The sequence below is a fragment of the Pangasianodon hypophthalmus genome, chromosome 10, assembly GCF_027358585.1.
Source record: "Pangasianodon hypophthalmus isolate fPanHyp1 chromosome 10, fPanHyp1.pri, whole genome shotgun sequence".
Taxonomy (NCBI): Eukaryota; Metazoa; Chordata; class Actinopteri; order Siluriformes; family Pangasiidae; genus Pangasianodon; species Pangasianodon hypophthalmus.
In genome coordinates, this window is record NC_069719.1 from 25,180,016 (window position 1) to 25,201,782 (window position 21,767).

Sequence of the window (21,767 nt, forward strand, 5' to 3'; positions counted from 1 at the left end):
CCACAACTAGGAATATTTATAATACTTGAGTTTGCTTCATTACTGTAGGATTTAAGTACATTTTTTTTTCTCACTCCTGTTTACCTCATCCGCAAACCTGCCAGCCGCCGCGCGTTTTGCGTAGGAGTTCCGCATTTTAACATCGGATTACGCTGCTACAAGTTATCACTTAAAAAATACGCCAAAAAAACCAATCTTTTTTTTTCCCCGATGGACAGAAGAACCAACTGACATATAAGTCTGGAGTGACTGACGGTTGCGTAGGTGTTTTGAACACACTACTGGAAGCCCCGCCCACTTCCTCCATCTCACAGCAGTAATCGCTCATCGCGACTTGAATTTCCCGTTTTAAAGATGCACTGATACGGCGCTATCACTTTCCGTCACAGTAAATGAAGAATGTTTTAATGCGTTTGTTAACATGAAATGAATTCTACCAGTGCATGTTCGACTTAGCTAACATTAGACAAGTAAATAATTAACTTCAGGTAGCTATACTTTTTAGGGATGCGCTGAAATTTCGGCTGAAAATGGCAGGGGAGAAAAAAAAATCAACAAAGTGTCAACTCTAACGCAAAAAAAGTCGGCTGTAGGTTTAAAAAAAAATCAACAAAGTGTCAACTCTAACGCAAAAAAAGTCGGCTGTAGGTTTCAAAGTGGCGCAAAGGACAAACGTTCGCAATATCATCGGGAGTTCGTATGCGGAAGAGGGCAGATAGCGCTCTCCTTTGAGCGGGTTACGCAGCATGAAACACAAGGTGGAAACATTTCACGGTTTCTACAAGCGATTATTATACAGCGTGTCTACATGTTACTCTTCCTCGGTGTTGGCAGGTTTGCGTATTAAATTGTTAAATAAACAATTGTTATATATATTGATTTATAATACACTTTCACAATATGCTCATTTTAGTCAGAAAATAAAGTGAAGTGTTTTGTGCGATATTTGATTTAGTATATATGGTACTGTTATTTTATACTTTATATTTTATAGGAATTGTATTTATGACTCCTGTACATAATCACCGAAAAATAAAGAGGGAATAATTTTTTAAAAACTTTTTTTTAGAAATTAGTGGTATTTATTTATTGTGCAACGTAGGACGACCTCTCTTAGCCCCCTTACCACTAATCGCTGTCTGTAACATGCATTCCAACCCGAAAGACACTAAAACATTACTAGCTTTTTGTTTGTCTGTTTGACATTTCTTGGCTTTTGTTTGTGGGTACATGGGGCAACGTAGCGCTTTAACGTTAATAACATAATAATTATAACATTGTGATTGAGATTAGGGAGATGGGGCTGTAGTTTTTCCCGATCATGATGCACTTGTCATGATTATAACCAGATTTAGCTTGTGTTTGTCTCTTGGCTATGGGTTAAGGTGGATATGAAGGATGTTGCATTCATTTTAGTGTTAAAATGATGTCATTTCAGTCTCTTCTTGCTGACACTAATATCCTTTCTATCTTTTTTTTTTCCTTTTTTTTTTTTGTTTTTTGTTTTGTTCCTAACCACCTAGCCGCCACCGGCAACTAACAAATGACCTCTGACCTCTGAACTCTTCACCCAATGATGAGCCGCCCCAAGCCTGCCTGCTGATCAGATTAACTGGTAATTGCCTTTTGCTAGCCTGTTGGACGCTGAGAAAACGAGAGAGGCACCTGTGACCCTAACACACAAACCAACACAAACCGCAACAAGATCAAATGCCTACAAACCGACAAGTTGTGTGATGATTTTAATGTTAGGCGTTTATGTTTATTGACTGTAACGACCTTTTTTTTTTTTTTTTTTTTCTTTTCTTTTTCTCCCCCCTGCTTGTTTCTTTCTTTTTTTCTTTCTCAATCCCTGATAGTTGGGTGATGTTCTTGGTAGCAAAAATCTGCACTGAGTTAATAAGCAATAAAAAAAAAAATCATGTATTATTTTCTCCCTTACCTTCACATCCCCACTAGACGTTCTTATTTCAATAATTACAATTCGGAACGATCAGGATGCAGACTGAAATTCATGGAAACCTGCACATATCTAAATTTTAGTGAGTGAAAAGGAAGAAGGAAAGAAACCCACTCACACAAACCTGTTGTGTGTCATTGTCGTGTGTAGCAATGTTTTTTTTTTTATTATTATTATTATTATTTTCTTTCTTTCATCTATTACGTTTTCACAATGCTGACACATTCTGGGTGCGCCTATCTAGCTGACGCTGAGTGCATGGCAAAATGATGGACTGCTTGGGGGGGGGGAAGAGCTTTTTCTTTTATTTTGTTTTATTCTTTATGTGCTTTGTATTATTTTGATAGTAGGACGAAGCTTAATCATACCTGCAGTATGGGTGCCATCTCAGCCGTGTGGCAGAACGGGGTTAAGAAGAGTATTCCAGAGTATTCTCAGTAATCTTAAAGCTAGGATGTTTATGGCTGCGGAGATTTGGGCAGGAAGAGTTTGTTACACTCACCTACGCCACCCCAAACACCCCCAGCCTCGAAAATACAGTGCCTGAAGTTTATATATAGAGTTTTTTTTTTTTTCTTTTTTTTTTTTTTTTTGAATGAGCTGTGAGACAAAAGACAAAAAAAAAAAAAGTATTATGTGTGCGTATTTAGCCAAAGGGTTACAATTTGATAAATTTATCTCTATACAATTATGTATCTAAGCGCAGATGGTTCGTTCTTTTAGTCTAGAGTATGAAAAGGTGTGTCATGTGCCTGTGTACGTTTGACATCCAGTCAAATAGCATGAAAAGACAATAATCCCTCAGCCACTGTGCTTCAGTCTCCTTTAAGTTGAATAAAATCAAGAAACACTACTAAATCTTGGATGAATTAGACAGGAAGCGAGGAAAAGAGTTCTGTACATACCTGCGTTTTATATATATATATATATTACTTTATTTTCCCTTCGTGATTAACATTTTTCATTTCTAATTCTTAACCCTTTAACTAAAATTGGGCGTCATTATTATTATTATTTTTTCCATTCCTGCTTAATGGGATGAATCTTTTCCGTATTTTTTGATTGTTGAAAAAGAGAAGAAGAAAAAAACGCTCATCCACAATGTGTCCCACAATTTTTTTTTTTTTTTTTTTTTAAAAAACATCAGTCCGTAGTTCATCTACAGAACCCATCCGAGTTGAACTCTTTCTCAAGAAAAAAAAAAATAGGATGTGAAAGCCATGTCTGCCTGTTCAAATTGCTTTATACATACATGATCTATATATATATATATATATTAAAAAAAAATGTATACAAATGTAGATAATGTCATTGCATATTAAGATGCTGAAACGATCAAAATTAGATACTTTTACAGGGTGCTGGAGAAGAAATATATTTTTGGCAATTTTAGCTTTTTATACTTAACTTGCAGTTACAAAATGTACAAAAAATGAAGAAAAAAAAAAAGAGGAAGGAAGTTTGCGTAAAAGATTTTGCTATTGGCGATGAAAACCAAGAAACTTTGGAGTATTTCCAGTTCTAAGCATTAAGAGGGAAGTATTAGAAATTTGTAAAAGGGGGGGAAAAAAGTGCCTTATTGATGGTTTTTTTGTTTTGTTTTGGGTTTTTTTTTGTTTTGTTTTGTTTTGTTTTTTTCTCCGAGTTACATTGTGTTCAGTAATCTTGTGCGACAGCGACAACGGTGCTTAGTGCATAGAGAAAGAGAAAGCTTGTTAAAGTGTCGAGTTTGATTGTCGCCCAGCTGTGCCACTCAATCTACTCTATGCAAAAAGAATAGCAGTCATTCGACCAGCTAACTACGTGCCATGATTTGTCTTCCCGAGATTAGGTTAACCTTGCTCTCTCTCTCTCTCTCTCTCTCTCTCTCTCTCTCTCTTTTTCTCTCTCTCTGTCTCATTCTCTTTCCCTTTATGCCATTTGAACAAAAAGATTTCTTTAATTTCAATTTCCAATCTATGTCTTGTTATTGTTATTGTTTGAAGCAAACTGCCATTTAAAATTCGGATTTGCAAATTGGATGTTTTTTTGTTTTTTTTTTGTTTGTTTTTTTTTAATTATTATTATTATTATTATTATTATTATTCCTTTCATGAGATACTGCTTTACCTAAATTTCCTGTGCTTTTTTTTTTTTTTCTTATAAATTGAAAAGATAAGATCTTTATAGTCAAGAAAAGAACTTTAAGCTCACTTTCGCATCGAGCTGCTCAGCTGTTTGACACCTTGTTCCTACAGCCGTACCGAAAGCTATTACCGAATCGTATTAAAAATTCGAAGCCCAGTTCACAGCATTTAAACAATTAGAGAGGTTTAACTGCATTATGGGCCAAAAAAAAAAATGTAAAGTGTATTTCAAACTAAATTTCCATTCATGGCAGCCTGTTTCACTCTCTTCTCTCAAGCTGTTACACAGGAAAGGTCAATTTTTTTTCTCTCTCTCCAGTGTTAGACACTTTTTTTTTTGTTTGTTTATAATGAAATGCAATATCAAAATGGAGGTTTGAGAAGACAGCCCTGATTAAGAAGCAGTATTACGAGAAATGCCCTCCGCGATGTTACGACATGCTGTTGGTCATTGTTTTAAGGTCGATTTAGTCCATCAGGTTTATAGAGAAATCTCTTGTATTCTCTCCTGCCTGCCTAATACATGTATAATAATGTAATTTACAATCATTGTTACAGGTTTCTAATGTATTTTTCTAACTTCATTTTATATGTATATTATAAATCACTCTTCTGGCTGTTTTTTTTCTTTCTTTCTTTCTTTTTTTTGTTCCTTTTTTGATGCCCACTACAATTTTTTTTTTTTTATTAACTCACCTTTTTTGCTGTCTCACTCAGAAACTCAAGTCTCTCTTGTTGGGAGCGTTGCCTTTCCAACATTTATATTTAATTTCCTTGCCAATCTTTAGCTTGTTTAACTCATTAGCGACTATATTAGTTTTCCTTGTCAAGATTTTTACATGCTTGCATTTAGTTTTCATGGTGTATGCTGTTATTTTCTTATTAACCCCCCTTGCCATTTATTTTAATAAAATATTCTTAGTAAGAATTTTACTAACTTTGCTGATATTTTTGTTGGTCTTGTGTTTAACCTGTTGAATGAATGTACTACTTTTGACCTGGTTCACGGACTAACACGATTAAAACTGGTCTCTGACCACTTCACAGAAATGAAGGAATCGCACTAACATACTACACTACACTACACACACGTGTATAACACGCTTAGGATTCCACTCATACACTGGATCATGGACTTGGGCACCCACAAACACACACATGCACCTAACTGGAGAAGTGCACGATCTAGTCCATCCTCACTCTGCTCTGCTGACCCGAACCCACACTGTCTGTCTCACACACACACACACACACAAACAAAATGCCCAGTTTAACAATAGGTTAATTAGTTATGTAGGGAATAAAACACAATTCTGTTACAGGAAAATAATCAAAAACAGTGTATGATTTTTTTTCCCCTCTTATACCAAAACAATTTGCCGGCAATTACAATCATTATTAATTAAAGAACGTCATACTTATCCATTTATAGTTACATATAATGTTGTGGAACATCTGCGAAAGAAGTTAGTTCCTATTATCACTTAGATTATAGCAGCTATAAACTGTCCTTCTTTCACTTTTTATCTCCTCCTTCTAGAAATGAATAAAACAAAAATTCTCATGATACCAAAAAAATAAATAAATTATATAAAATTAAAACACTGTCCTGAAAATTTTGCCGTGTTGGAAACGTAAACATTTCAGCTTTAGTTCTGACTGTGCTGTTTCAAAGCACTGGCACTGGAGACTCCTTCCAAAAGAAAACGAAATCGTCACCATATCAGTGATTACAAACATTTTTAGATCTGTTTCTGTCCCTTCATAGGTTGTTACTATATTATATAATGTATTAATGTAAATCTGATTTGCCTTGCATCAGGAACTACTATCAGAGCTGCTGTAATAGACAGGTAACACTTTCTGACCAATCAGAATCCAGAATTAAACAGTCTGTCAAGAATCCTGGAGGTGATTATTTTCCAATAAAACGTTCTATTCCTTTTTTTAAACCACAGCAATTTGCCAGCTATTACAATTTTTTTTATTAAAAAATGACTTTTTATCCAATTACTGCTACAACAACGTTGTGGAATCTCTCAAAACAAGTTAGTTCATGTTATCACTTACGCTATAGAAGCTGTAAAGAATCGTTCCCGTATCAGTCTATAGTTTATCTCTCAAGGTTAATAGGATGAAAACATGCAGCATGGCAGAAAACTTTAGGCTTTAGGTGCAGCTTTTACGTCTGAAGGTTGCATAGCGCTGTCTGAGTCTCCTAGCATAAATATTAAATAAACGTCTGCTTTACTCGTCAGAAAGCTTTACCGTAGCAACAATGATACATTCTCCTCTGTCAACACGTTTAGCTTTTAAAATCCGTTTCTTGAAGGGATTAAATTGTCAACTTCCACCAAACAAGCCCGTGTGAGTTAAGAAATAATGTCTCAAAACGAGCGTGTTAATATAAACCTGTGGCTCGATACTGCGTCATAGCCGTGCTGTTCTAGGAAATGAATCAACACCTTCTGACCGATTCGTTTGATTCTGATTAAAGCAATCAGGTATCTTTTCATCAGTGGAAATTTGCCGGCATTGTCGTAATCAAACATGGCCATCTTTAAACTGGGACAGATTTTACAGCTGATATACTGAATATTTTCAGCGTGGCAAATTTTACAGCTGTGTCTGATTTCACACTATTTCAAATTTCCTCACCAGGGCGCTGCTTAAACAATCCCCTCGATTTATCCCAGGTGCGTTTAATGTTTCAGCACTGCTTTTTGAGTGCAGTGTGTACTCACAGGCCATTGGTGCCGTGGAAGTGCCTTCCGTCAGTGCAGAGTCTATTTCAGCTCCTTCACTGCTGCCAATAAATAAATATATAAATAAATATAAACATGTCTGTACTTGCAAGAGCTGCTCGTCTCGTCGCCTTGGAGACTGAACGATAGTCTCATCGAAGCCCAACATATTTGTGGAATATTTTCTTCCTTTGTTGAAATCGATTTTTTATTTATTTTAATTTTTTTTTGCCTGACAGCTTTTCCTGTTCATTTGAAACCTCAAGCACAATTAATAATGCGTACTAATTTTTCGGTTTGGTTCTCCTAATCCTGACATTAGTTTCTCTTTTTCCTTTAAACTCTTTAAACTGTTCTCTGACTAATTCACCAGCTGTCGCGACTGACGCACATGCAAACATTAACTTTCATTAATCTGGTTTTTAGACCCACTTTAACCCACTGAGTGATGCAAATACACAAAAAAATTTTCATCACCAAATGAGTCAGTTTTGTTCTAATGCTCTTCATAATCAAAAGTCACCCATTAGCTTCTCATTAGCTTCTTGGTTTTTGGTGTCATGATTGACATTCTTTTTTTCTCTTTTTTTTTGTGAGGGAGACGTTTTCACGTTTTTGAATGTACAATACACATAAAGCTTCAAAAGAATCATTTTATATTATTGATTCAATATGTTGGGTCTTTTTGTACGTCCTAAGCTAAACTATAAAAGTATATTCCTTTTTTTGTAATGTACTTAAAAATAAGCTTCTCTTTTACTGTATTTTTATAGCGGCTTTGTGTTACTATTCAGATGAAGAAAAAAAAAAAAAAAGAAAATATTTCTTTACTGGCTGGAATTAAGGAATAAGAAAGCACATAAGGAATTTCAAGCACTGCCATACTGCTCCTTGAAATACCTGGAAAAAGTGTTTCCTCTGTTGTTGTGGTTTTCATAGATTTTCACACACTGGGCCTCATTTATCAGACTGGATGCGAACAAATTTATTCGTAGGAACATTTACACAAAGGAGTTTGTGTAAATTTACACATAAGGAGACTTAATAATGCACGGAAGCCCTGAACCTCAAGGTGTGGATTTTTTTTTTAATTGCTGTCATTATTTTGACTTAGTATCTCGTTATTTTTTACTTATGAGATACTGAGTGAAAATAATGAGATACTAAGTCAAAATAACGATACTAATTAAAAATAATGAGTTAATAAGTCAAAATAACAAGATACTAATCAAAATTACAGGATCCTACATAAAAATGAGATACTAAGTCGAAATAATGAGATAATGAGTCAAAAAATGAGATACAGTACTAAGTCAAAATGATGTTCAAAATGATGACTTAGTAAGTCAAAATAATGAGATACTAAATCAGAATAATGAGATGATAAGTCAAATTAACAAGATAATAAGTCAAAATAGAGATACCAAGTCAGAATATTCACTTAGTAAGATGAAATAATGAGATAAACAAGAAATGCCGTATCTATGCGTTGGCTGAAATGTTGGTATCTTGCGTTTCGCTCCTGAGTTTGTGTAAATTTACATATAAGGAGACTCACTAATGTGTGGAAGCCCTAGACCTCAAGGTGTGAATTTTTCTTCAATTTCTGTCATTAGTTTTGACTCTCTATTTTGTCTTATTAAGTCAAAACAACGAGATATTACGTCAAAATAATGAGATGCTAAGTCAAAATAACGAGATACTAAGTCAAATTAATGACTTGGTCAAAATAACGTGATACTAATTCAAAATAATGTGATCCTAAGTCAAAAATTTTGTGTTACGAAGTCAAAATAATGACTTGATAAGTCAAAATAATGATTATAGCAGTTTATAAAACAATTTCTGCACCTTGCAGTTCAGGGCTTCTCTACTAACGTGAACCTCAATTGATCAGCTTCAAAAGTCAGATGATTGACAACGAGTTATTGGGATTTAATATACAGGATATTAATATACGCTGACAAGTTTAAATCACTTATTCCAATTGAATAGTTATTCAATTAGGACAAAAGTAATTGTGCCCTGTTACATGAGGAAGAGTTAGTGTGTGTCTGTGACTCGCTGCAGTAGCTGAGCTGCATTACTGGAAGATTTAGAGCAAAACATTTCGGAGGTGCTCTTTCACTTTAATCGTTTAATTGTAATTTTTTCATCTTTAGCTTACTGTGAGCTTTGCCTTTCATGAGCATCAATAAATGTAAAGCTTTTGCGTGAAAGCATTCGATCATTTATAGCTGTCACTGAATCTTTTGTAAATCTGACAGGAATGGTTTTGTTCAGTTCGGTCTACGCAAACATTCATACACAACTTTACTAAAAGATCGATAAACGAGGCCCATTGATTATCTGCCATAAATAGTCAGCGATCAGGGGATGTTGAGTTTAAAGTTCATTCTAAAATCCTAAGAAAAAAAAAGTTCTCTTTCTCTAAATTGCTTATGCTTTCGCTGTCTTGTGCTTTGAACTGAAACACAGAGGCGGTGTTTCAAAAAATGATTGGACCATAAAGTGCCTTTAGTGGCTGTTCCATTCGACAGTCGATAGTTATATGATCTGTGTGCTACACACAGACCTCTGAAAGGGAAGTGCTGCCTTTTAATCTGCTTTTATTAATCATCAGATGATAATTACTTCATTTGAAAACATTCCTCCATGGACTGCAAACTGTAGTGCTTCTGCCAACGTGGCACTCAGGGGGTTAAAGACAAACTACTACTTCTACCAAATCTTTTAATGGTATTTAAAAAAAAAAAAAAAAAAATCTGGGCGTAATAATCTACTGGAGCTTTTACTTTTGTTTTTTATGCATAATTTTTTTCTTTCTCATCATTTGTATGTTGTTTGAAGTCCAAGCGTGGAAAGCGATAAAAGTGCACTACATCGCTGTTTTTTTTTTTTTTTTTTTTTTTTTTTTGGTGTTCTAAGACAATATGTAAAGTCGTTTTTAAATCTTTGTTGTTGCCTTGTTTTATATATAGAAAAAAAATGTGATAAGTTGCTCGTGTTGGCGGAAAAGAGAAAACTGATGTGTGCAATAAAATATTTACAACTGGATTCTGTGGTTGCTGTATTTGGAGTTCTCAGACTGAAATTTGGGAAGATGTTTTTCATAAATCTGGAAGGTAAGGATTTTATTCAGATATGTTTCATATAGCAGGTTTAATTTCCTTTAGCTAGTTTAAAACATTAAATGAACACCTCCAGTCTCAACCAGATACCACGTAATCGTTTCTGGTTAAAAAAAAATAATGTGCCTCCTATTCATCTTTGTATCAGGGTACATCCCTACTGTACAATATTTTGTCTAATTATTAGAGAGTTTTCTATTCCTTTCCACCAACAGAGCACATTTAAGTCAAATTGACATTGCATACAGGATTGGATCAATCCTATTCAGGGGAAGTGTTAAACTGGATAATAATGCAGTAATAAATATAATCATTTAGATTTGTTATTTCCACTACTGAAATAAAATAAAAACTCTCAGACCATGGCTCATGGACACACTGGCTCTGGCTCTGGCTCACGGACATGACTTTGAGAATCTCGGCCTTACACTGGTTCAGAAATTGGTCACAATATATCTGATCTTCCCAAGATTGGCTATCTGCCCTCTTTTGCATACATGAGCTCAAAGGTCTTCATGAGTGCCTAATGTCGCTCTGATAGAGAGTATGCCCCTCCCACCCAGCCAATTTCCAGAAATCACCTCAAATATAGGTGTCTTAATTAAAAAAAAAATGTTGGATAGTTGTGAAAGTTCACATTTTATAACATTTAAATATGGGGAAAAAAAGCTCTTCTTTTATGTGAGCTGCTTAATTATCTTATTCTCCAATCTGTCACTTTAATTTAGCACTTACCATCCAAAGTAAAAACACTAAGTAAAGTTGAAGGTGAAGTTCTAATGCACATACATGGTTTACACAGAAATTACACAGGAACTCAATTACATTTCTATGATAAAGTTATTAAAATTTGTTCTAAGTCAAATACCACAATGAGTCATTTTGCTGATGGAAAGAAAGGAATAAACACATATTTTAAAGGTTTTCATATCAGTCACTTCTTTTGAGCAATAGAGTAAAATAAAGGAATGTGTACATGGCTGATTCCACATTTGAGTTGTCATTTGTGTTCCATTAATATTACAGTTATGAATATGAATATACCTAAACACAGGTATTGTGTCCTTTATAAGGACCTATATGCGTGTTTCAGATGAATAACTTTAAACCCAAATAACACTAAACATAATATAACCTCTACAGCATTTGTACTTGTCCCAGTTCACTATAACAACAAATTACCTTTAAATAAAAGTTTTTTTTTAAATACTTTATTAAAATTCGTTAAAATACTTCAAAAATAGTATCATATTAACATGCGAATCCATTTAATATCTCACACTTGAAATATTTTTCAGTAGTCATCCATTATATGTTGTGAAAAATGTACATTTTGGTTCATTCACTTAACACATTCACCCCAATGAAATATTTGGGACATCCTACATGTCACAAATCACATGTTAAACAGGAAGTTGCATCATCCAGATTTCTTGAAGATCATGGGAAGAAGAAAAGTAAATTCTCTCATTCTGTTTTTCTGAATTTTCCCTAATATTGACTGATGAGGTCAATTTGAAAGTACGCAAATTATTTTTATTATAATTATAAAATTATATTTTTATTATAATTTAAAAAAAAAAAAACATTACAATGGCGTTCATTTCATCATGCCATTAGCGTGGATGCTAGGTCAACATTTCGTTTAAAAAAAAATTGTTATCTGAGATGGGTTAACACATTTATTGAATGAGTTTCTTAGATTCAATGTTGGAAAAATAGTTCGAAAGTCTAAATTTAACTGCAAAAATTCACAGCAACTGAAAATATCTTGAATATAGACTAATTTATCTAGTATTTCCTATTGTAAGATCACAGCAAACCAAATATATGATTATTTAACCTATTTCTAGACATTTTGACATCTTGTTATTATTAGCTGATACTTTTTTTAAATAGATTTTGAGCATTTATTTCTAGAAGCAAATACAACAATATTAAGATAAATTAAGCTTATATTTGATTAATAATTATAAGAAAGAAATACTGTATGTAAATTCATACATATTCGAGATCTTTTCACTTTTGTGGTGTAAAATGTATTTTCTATTGTCCTAAAATACACCGAATGACACATCCACTGTAAAAAGATGGAAATTCTTGACAGTTTCCTTACTTTTGTCAAAAGCAGCACAGTTGCATTTAAAACTGAAATGATTAAGGGGACAACAGAAGGGTTTTGCTTTCTTCTCCAAACTCTTTCACACTCTTCTCTCTCTCTCTCTCTCTCTCTCTCTCTCTCTTTGTGGAAGGGAAGGCAAGTGGCGTAGATGGTTTGGTTTGGTGGTTTGTGTGTGTGTGTGTGTGTGAAGTCGGAAGCCAGCCTTGCCGTTATTATGAAAAGGATGAAAGGAGCGTTTGTAGCAAATGGCAGCTGGAAGCTTTGAGAAAGTGGAGGAGAGACGAGCAGTGTCAAAAGTGACAAATGAAGCCAGTTGCTGTAGAATGAATTGGGGGTGTTCAGCAGAGCACAGCTGTGTGTGTTGGACCGTTTGGAAGAGGCAAGTGTGTGTGTGTGTGTGTGTGTGTGTGTGTATGAGAGAGAGATGTGCTATTTGATGAATAGTGTGAACTGTGCATGTAGGGACACCTGGGTTGTCCGAGCACACTTGGCTTTGAGTGTGTGTGTGTGTGTGTGTGTGTGTGTGTGTGTCACAGAGAGAGAAAGAGAGGAAAAGAGATCAGCTCGTTTCCGGTTAGTTTGACATAACCTTCCACTCATTTTGCATCCTAATGTGTCACATTCACATCTGATTTGCACCTGAACACATCCTTTGTGCACATACACACTCCTTTCACAGGAATTAAATCAAATTATGAGCTATATCACATTTTCACAAATTTCCATAGTGTTAATGCCATTTTATTTCTCAGTCCTCAGCCTCTTTTCTTTTCTTTAAACAGTGGATTTACAGCGAATCTCTAATGAGAAATCATATCTATCTATTCTCTAATGATTATTTGCTCTTTGTAGCAGGTGATCTCTCTGTTTAAACACTATGGACAGGACAATCAGGATTTTATGGACATCTTCTGTGTTTGACTGATAAAAAAACTGCTTGAGTCTGATTGATTACTGGTGGAAGAGGAATTAGTAATGTTTAGAATTGATTGCTCTCTGGAGATGAAGGTCTTTCCTTATAATCAGGATGTAATCAAATGTTTGGATCTTTATTGATTACTCGATATACTTGACTCTTTTTTATTACAACCGGCAGTTAGATGATGCTATACCAGATCCCACGTACAAGTCAAGTGGCTTTATTGTCATTTCAACCATATACAGCTAGTAAGTACACAGTGAAATGAAACAACGGTCCCCCAGGACCATGGTGCTACATAGAACAACACAGAACTACAAGAAACTACACATTTTTACATAAAGTGCATAAACAGCACAAGACAGTACGATGACTCCCGAAACAGGACAATAGGCACAGTAAGAGACAGTGCAGCCCTGACTAGTACACAGTTCTTGTAAGAAAGTGAATCAGATATAACAGTAGTGCAAAAGACCCTACATAAGACAGTAGCTTACATGGTACAAGAATACACACCTTCATCTTCATTCACAGCCTGATCCTTCACCCTATCACATTATATAAGAGTTTGCGAGTTTGAATCCCGAAGACGCCGCAGTCATCTGTAGATTGGCTGTGCTTTATGGGTGGGAGGGGCATCACACTCTCTCTCCCCTGTCAATCACAGTGACCCAAGCCATTCATGGGCATCTGTGAGTTCATGTATGCGGAAGAGGGTAGATAGCGGTTTCCTCCGAGTGTATTACGCTGCCCTGTGACTCAGCAGTTTGGAAAGATGTGGTTGGCTGGCTTCACGTGTCTTGAAGGAAGTTGTGTTTGCCTTCACCCTCCCCAGTTGGTAGCGGTCATGTGATAGGGAAGTGCTAGCTACTGGGTGGCAAATGACCAGTTGGGACACACTAGATTAAATAGTGTAGCAATCTGGGAAAACCCATCAGATGTTTCTGAAAAAAGGGAAAAAAAGGAAAGCCAAAGTTGCTCTGTGCATATATTTTTTTCTGCATATAACTTTATAAAATATATAACATATACTTTAATGCTTCAACCTTTTGATACCATATATATACTGTACATTTCACTATAACAATGTGGAAATGTTATTATTTACTTTCTAATATTGTCTAAGCTTTCTTCCTGCAAATATCATTTTAACAATGAACAAAGCAAATTCTTTAATGCTTTATGAATATATTTGACTTTAACATGTGAATTTCAATATATATTTGCCTGGTACTGTCCAATGTAACCTCAGGGACATCATTTCCAGTTTAAGCCTTGTGTTCTTTAATATGCATGGAATATACAATAGATAGCACATGTTCTTCTGCAACCTTAATGCTTGATTCCTCGTCTCTGCTGAAATGAGAGTTTTCACAAAGCCCAAAGCGGACTTGTACTTAAGCACTGAACACAGCAGAATATCTTGCAAGCCAGGAGGTCTCTGAACACTGTGGTGTTTTTCTCAGCAGTAATATACAGGAGATCAATCCAGTTCTACATCGCATATCACTGACCCCTTAGAGCCTTTAGAAAAAGGTGTAAGTATTTTTGGGAAACTAAGCAGTCTGTAATTTTTAGATTATTTTTATTTCATATACTCATCATACTGCAAGTATTGTATTAATAGCCACATTTATTGTTAAGGAGTTAGACTTCAATTATAATTATTGAAACGGCAAAAAGAAATCGATCCAATCATGTTAAGTACGTAAATACGTCTGTAGCCAAGATAAATCACTAACAGTGAGCACCAGCGTAGTCTAACCATCAGTTGGCATTGATTTACTCTATACAAGACTGCATGTATGTACTCATTACATGGAGGTTTTCAAACGTAGCTAGACATGTTAGCATGCGGCAATTAGAACAGAAAATTGCTGTAATGGCAGAAGAATCCCGTTCTGATTGGATTGTGTGTTTGCTGTCAGTGAAAAAAAAAAAATTAGATAATCAGGAATGGCTGTTTAGGTTCACCGTTAACGTCAACTCATTGGTGACACTCATGTTTTACATTCCTACATAGTATTAATACCATTTACTCCAGAAAAGACACGGCGCTGGCGGCATGTGGGGAAAAAGTGTCCATCAGATAATTGTGCATTAGTTTGGAGTAAAGTTTGACAGCATTGAGTTGATATATAGCTCATGTGCTGTTTAGATTATGGGTCTAGACTGTATAATACATACACATCAGGGTTAAAGTAGCACAGTGTAAAAGGTGCTTTAAGGATGTTTTCTTTGTGGTTAGTAGATTAAAAAAAAAAAATCTTAATTAAGCAACCTTTAGTAATTCAATTAAATAACCTAATATTGTAAGTAATCTATTTTTTAAAATATTGTTATTTCTAATGTGATTCTAGTCTACCATTCATGAATAATGTGTTTAATGTAAATTATTAATAATTATTTGATACATTATTCCATTTGCAGTTTAAAGGATAAAAATACAATGTTCATTTGGTAGAGCAGATAGATCACGTGTTGTTGGTTCTAATCAAAGCACCTTTTTTTTATTATAATCTCAGAATTTGTCTTTTTTTTTTACTTTTTTAAATTACTTTTTAAGCACTGATAATCAACAAGAGAACACTTCATGATGGATGTAGGCATATCATTTCTCTTTGAAAGCTGAAATTAAAAAATATATATACGAAACTGAAAATGTACTTAAAAACTTATAAACTTACTTAGTGGCAGAGAAGAAATTATGGATACAACCATAATCACTTTGTGTGTGTGTGTGTGTGTGTGTGTAATTGCTCTCTGTGGGTGTGAGGTGTTAAACTCAGTGTGTGTCTCGTAGATAAATGTCTCCTGTCAGACAGACAGCCAGGCTGCTGCTCCCCAGATACCCTTTCCACCCATTCGACCCCTTATTGAAATTTGCTTCAGAAAGATTAGAGAGTGGAGAAGAAAGCTTAGCAATTCAGTCAGTGTGGTGTGCTTTTCACAGGTCAGTCTCTCTCTCTCTCTCTCTCTCTCTCTTTGCAGGATCAGAAATGTCATTTGCCAAATAGAACATGTACAAATAATTTCTTTGGGTTCAGGTGTCAACCCAAATTCCACTAATATACCCTAATTTATACAGTAAGATCAGTTTTCTGCCAAGAGTCTCATTCTGAAACTTAAAATATGACCTCAAAAGCAAAACAGAGCATTTTTCTTCACAGTTGGGCATTTTTGTTCACAGTTTTCTCTGCTTAGGATTTTTTTTCCCTTCAGCATCACCTTTTTAATGACAGCGTTTCATGTATTCTGTTGAATATGTACTTGAGATTTTGACAAGTTATGACAAGTGAGTGGCAACATCGCAAAATTGATCACATTGTGGAGGATCCATTAAGAGTTCCAAGCAGAATATGAATAATGAATCCATTATTCAGAAAATAAGCAATGTTCCAAAATCAAAAAAGCAAACACAGTCCAAGGATTATCCAAGTCATGAAACAGTCACCTTCGTGCCAACCTCAGATTTAATTGGCTTGTATTTTGGAAATATTGGCAAGACTTCACAAGGAGTATTTGTACAAAGAGTACTGGGTGAAAGCGAAAGTGTTACATGTAAGTCTGATTAGCTGTATCAACAACAAAGAACGTTGTTGAATGAGACCACTAGTAGACAATTCATGACAACTTCCTAGTTTTCCACCTCAGAGCTTTCCCTGGATATCAACAATCTGAAAAAATGGACACATATTTAGCTAGTCTTGTTTGGCTTTCTGTATGGTTATCGAAATGTCTCAAATAGCTTTTAAAAATGTATACGAAGAGTTGTTTCATTAGTAATTAATTTTAGAAGTAACATATTTGCTATGGTAATGTACTATTGCTAGCACAATTTTGTTTTCACTTTGACCTTGCAGAAACCAAATCATCTTGTAAACATATATAAACTTATCTTTTGAACAATCCTCTCAAGATTAGCAATCTTAATCTTCTTATTGCTTCGCATTATGGGAAATCAAGCCTTTAAGAGAATCCAACTTTCCGAGTGACAATTAATAGTTGCCATTAATCGAGCCATTTGATTTGATTTTTTTCCTACTTGGAGTCACCAGATCTCAACTCAACTGAGAGAGATTGTGGAGATTGTGTTAGACAATGCTCTCCACCATCATCCTCCAAAACACTACCTGAGAGAGTATTCTTAGGAAGAACAACGTTCATTACTCCAGTACAGTTCCAGAGATTTGGAGAGTCAGTGGCAAGGCAAGTTGAAGTGGTTTTGGTGATCGAACGCCTTACTAAGACACGTTATGTAAGTTTTTCCTTTAATTTGTCACCCATTTGTACTATATGTATTATACAGAGTATGTAAGGAATAAAACACAATGGGGTGTGCTGTTATAGTAAAATAATAAATGATGGTCCAACATGAGGTGGAGTTACTATCATCACCACAGAGTTGATTATTTTCATATAACAGCATGTTCCATTCCAAAGTGTTTTATTCCCATTATACCACAGCGAATTTCCAACAACTAATTAATTTTATTTTAGCTCTAAACAGTCTTCCACTTACCAACCTTTTCTTTCTTTCCTTCTTTCTTTCTTTATTGTGAAGTTAATAAGACAAAAAAAACACTGCTTTTAATGTTACAGGGATACCATAAAACATACGGTCCTTTGACTATCCTGTGGTGGAAAAATGACTGACCATTCCAAAGCACTGACACTGGAGACTCCTTCCATAAATATGGAATAAATGTCTCCATATAGAAAGCTTATGCAATTTCCTTTGTTAGTAGATTATAAGACAGTACAAGTCCTGTGAATGAGCTGTTAGAAACATTAGTTAGAAACTCTAGAAACAATGATGTATTAGAACTAGTGCGTTAATATACATTATATAATAATATAAATTAATAATATAATATAAAATGGTTTGCCTTTAATGAACTCCAATAATATTTGGGAATTGAACAGCGCTATGGTATAAATGTAGATAATATATCTGCGTTTATAAAATCCTGGATATCTGTACATTTTAAAAATCCATACCAATTTTTTGTTGTTTTTGTTTTAGGGCTCAAAAAAAAAAGGGACATCTTTTTATGCTTTTAACAGTCACTTGTGCATCATTAGCAATAAGGAGGTGAGTTATTAGGTAAAAACTAGCTAACTGCACATCAATGATAACACTGGTTTATATATAATTCTTGTATATAATAATAATTGCAAAAAAAATAAAACATAGCATGGACATCACATAACGTAGAAAACAAGCTTCTGTTTTGCTAAAGATGCTAATTGCTAACAGCCTGTGTCAGTGTGTATCATGCTCTTAATCTCTCTCTCTCTCTCTCTCTCTCTCTCTCTCTCCCTCTGTGTGTGTCCTCTCTCTCACTACGTCTCTCTGAATCCTGCTCATGAGAAATCTAATTCAATGTGACAGCCACATCTATTTTTCAGCTCTGTCACTGTAGCTTTGGGCTCCAGTTTACAACTTGTTTCCAAAAACACACACATACACAGATGAACTCCTGCCAGTTGCTATTCCCACAGCTGGGACACTACATCTGCCCCTTCACTCCCTCTGTATTAGCCATGTAATTTACCATGTAAGAAAACAATTGCAAAGATTATTGCTCAATACTATACAGCATTTATTATTCTCCTCTAAGTTATTGGATTTAAAGCACATTCCTGATGATTCACTACTTGGAACCATCACTGTTTTTGTTCATATTGGGTGATGTTTGTTATTTAATGATTTGTTGATTTGAACATTAGTGGTGGCAGAATCAGGACGAATCCCAGAAGTTGCATGGCAGTTACTGTGTAACAAACATGGCTGCTGTAAGCTTTAACAGCCACCTGCTGTGGTAAGGAGAATTTGTCCAAAGTGACAGCTCATTTCTGTAGCACAGCAATTTGCCGATGATTGCATTTTTTATTAATTAAAAAAAAATGACAAGTCATACTTTTTATCCATTTATGGATATATTTCATGTCATGGAACATATGCGGAACAGGTAAGTCATGTTGTAGCAGCTATAAACAGTCGTTCCCTCACCAGCCTCTCTTTTTTCTGGACATTCTTCTCTCCTAAAGATATATCCTAAAGTGTGTAGTGATGTGTGTAAACTGGAGAGAGAGAGTGTGGTTAAGTCAGTTCCACTAAGACTTTGTTCCTTCTACAAAAAAGAGATTCACCCTTTCATCTCATATATCATATTTAAAGTAGCAAATAATTATGGTTATGGTGATGACACTACCATGCTGCTTTAGTATTCTAGCAGGCAAGATCATTCCTCTTTTAGTACCTTAGTACTCTTAGTAGACTTTTTTGTGTTACTAAAAGCACTTTTCCACCAGACAACGGTGGAAGGACAAGTACTCTTGAAAGTCTCTGGAGCAGGGTTGCAGCTCATGAGCTACACAATATGGCCAAAAGTTTGTGGACACCTGACAATCACACTTATATGTGGTTATTCCCCAAACTGTTGCCACAAAATTTGAAGCACACAGTTGTGTAGGATGTCTTTGTATTCTGCAGCATTATAATTTCCCTTCACTGGAACTAAGAGACCCAAACCTGTTCCAGCATGACAATGGACCTGTGCACAAAACGAGCTCCATGAAGACATGGTTTGCCAAGGTTGCCATGGAAGAACTTGAGTTTTCTGCACAGAGCCCTGACCTCAACCCCACTGAACACCTTTGGGATGAACTGGAACACCGACTGCACCCCAGGTCTCCTTGCCAGAAATCAGTGCCTGACCTCACTAATGCTCTTTTTGCTGAATGAACACAAATCCCCACATCCACGCTCCAAGCTCTAGTGGAAAGCCTTTCCAGAAGAGTGGAGATTATTATAACAGCAAAGCAGGAATAAATCTGGGCTGGGATGTTCAACAAGCACATATGGGTGTGATTAGTCAGGTGTCCACATACTTTTGGCCATATAGTGTAATTATCAAGCGTTGTAAGTTAGATCAGGTGTTTTTGGAACCAGGGAAAGCATGAAACTCTACAGAGAAGTAAGCCTACAGGACTGGAATTAAGAAACAGTGTTATTGTGGGACAGTCACTATTGAACAGTTGACTAATTGCTGTTAATGTAACCACCTAATCGATTAGTAAAACACTCAATATTTGTAAATTGGTTTTCTGACAGGAAAAAACAGGTATATAGATTGTTTTATGTTACAATATGTGTGTTAATATAGCTTGTCTAAGTCACAGTGCTCCTACTGAACAGAAGACACTGCGTGTTTGTTCTAATGGCAGCAAGCAACCCAAATGAAGCCAAGTACACCAAGAGTTTAATTTTAGAAAAATAGAAAATACTTAGTCTGTGATAGACTGGTGGTTTCCTATTCAGGTCGTATTCTACCTTGCCCTCAGTGCTCCACATCCACCGTCTCCCTGATCAAGATGAAGAAGCTAGATGTCACTCCTATTTTGTGGCTGAATTGTGTTGTATTGGGCAAACGTAGCCTTTACAATGCCACTAAGCTATACCTTATGAAGTGAGTGCACTATATAAGCTATTTAGGATTTGGCCTAGCTTGAAAATAGAGGATTTAACATAGATCATGGGTTTAAAAAAAAAAAAGGTAAAATCAAGTTGAATATCAGTGATAAGAAATATTAACATCACCCAAACAACTGTAAAATGGTGATGTTGCCTAAACTAGAAAACTGCATTACCAAGTGTTTTTTACATTTTTTTTTTTCCAAAATAGTAGCTGTCTGAAGGTCATGTGATTACTCTATTGGTCTGTTCAGTGGCCTGCCCAGCACTATTTACAGTGTTAAGTCAAATGAAAACCTTAATTTTTCATACTGCATTGTTTATTGCGTAGAGGTGTCTCAAAATGTATAATTATCTATATAATCTCCATTTTGTTCAGTGCAAGTGTTCCAGCGCTTAAAGAATGTCCAGATTGCTCTTAAAAAAATGTATTCAATTCGATTCTTACCCTTGTATAACTCCAAACAATTGTCCATGTTTGATACTCAGGCAATAGTGGAAAACAGCCAGCTCTGTTACTTGGCAATGGAAATTGTGACAAAATGTGGAATCATTGATTTGTTCCCGTACCATGCTGTATTGCAGTAAAATCTCTAAATTACACATAGCAAGTGGTGCATCACAAACTCCTACCATCTGACCCATTGTAAGGTAAGAGCAAAGCAGAGAGCAAAGCAGATTTCGTTTCAAATAAATCAAAGGCACAGAAGAAACAACTGCTGAAAGACAGAAAAGAAAACAGAGAGAAGTAGACAGGTTCTGTTCCTTGCCCTGGAGCTTCTCCTGTCAGAGGGAATGATGCGACAAGGTTGAAAAATACAGAGTCTGTGAATTAGACAGACTCTGGGGTGAATCCACAGGGGGCGTGGCAAGAATAATAGAAGGAGGGGCTTATTGTGTATCCATTGTAATTGTGTATTTTGGAGCGTGAGTGGTGTGTGTGCGCTCCATTGAGCTGGAGGTGAGGGTTATTCTAGTTGAGGTCTGAAACCGCTGAGGGATATGTCTGCCTCTTTTTCTCCCTTTGTTTCTCTCTCTCTTTCTCTCTGTCTTCTTCACTATCCCTTTTCTCACAGCAGTACACAGAGCTGTCCTGTGTTTGATGGATCTCTGATATGTTTTGAAAGCTTTAGCTGCTGCTGTGTGCCTCAGGTTTTATTATTACTGTCTTTCCCATGCAGAAACCTTGCTCCAAATTAAAAAGGGCACATGCATTATGATTCTACAGTGCCAACTAGAATGAGTTTGAATATCAGTTGATGAACCTGCTGAACTTTATCAACTG

General features: G+C 35.5%; 1 protein-coding gene across 4 annotated transcripts in view; it reads left to right on the plus strand.

Moving 5' to 3' along the window:
• Positions 1 to 9,887, plus strand: part of qkia (QKI, KH domain containing, RNA binding a) — an 84,498-nt gene extending 74,611 nt beyond the window's left edge. For all 4 annotated transcript variants that reach the window (XM_053237557.1, XM_026926619.3, XM_053237559.1 and 1 more), the window contains exon 8: positions 1,524 to 9,887. In XM_053237557.1, coding sequence (XP_053093532.1) covers positions 1,524 to 1,540 — 17 coding nt within the window. In that variant the 3' untranslated portion in view covers positions 1,541 to 9,887. The remainder of the gene's footprint in view (positions 1 to 1,523) is intronic.
• Positions 9,888 to 21,767: the final 11,880 nt, after the last annotated feature.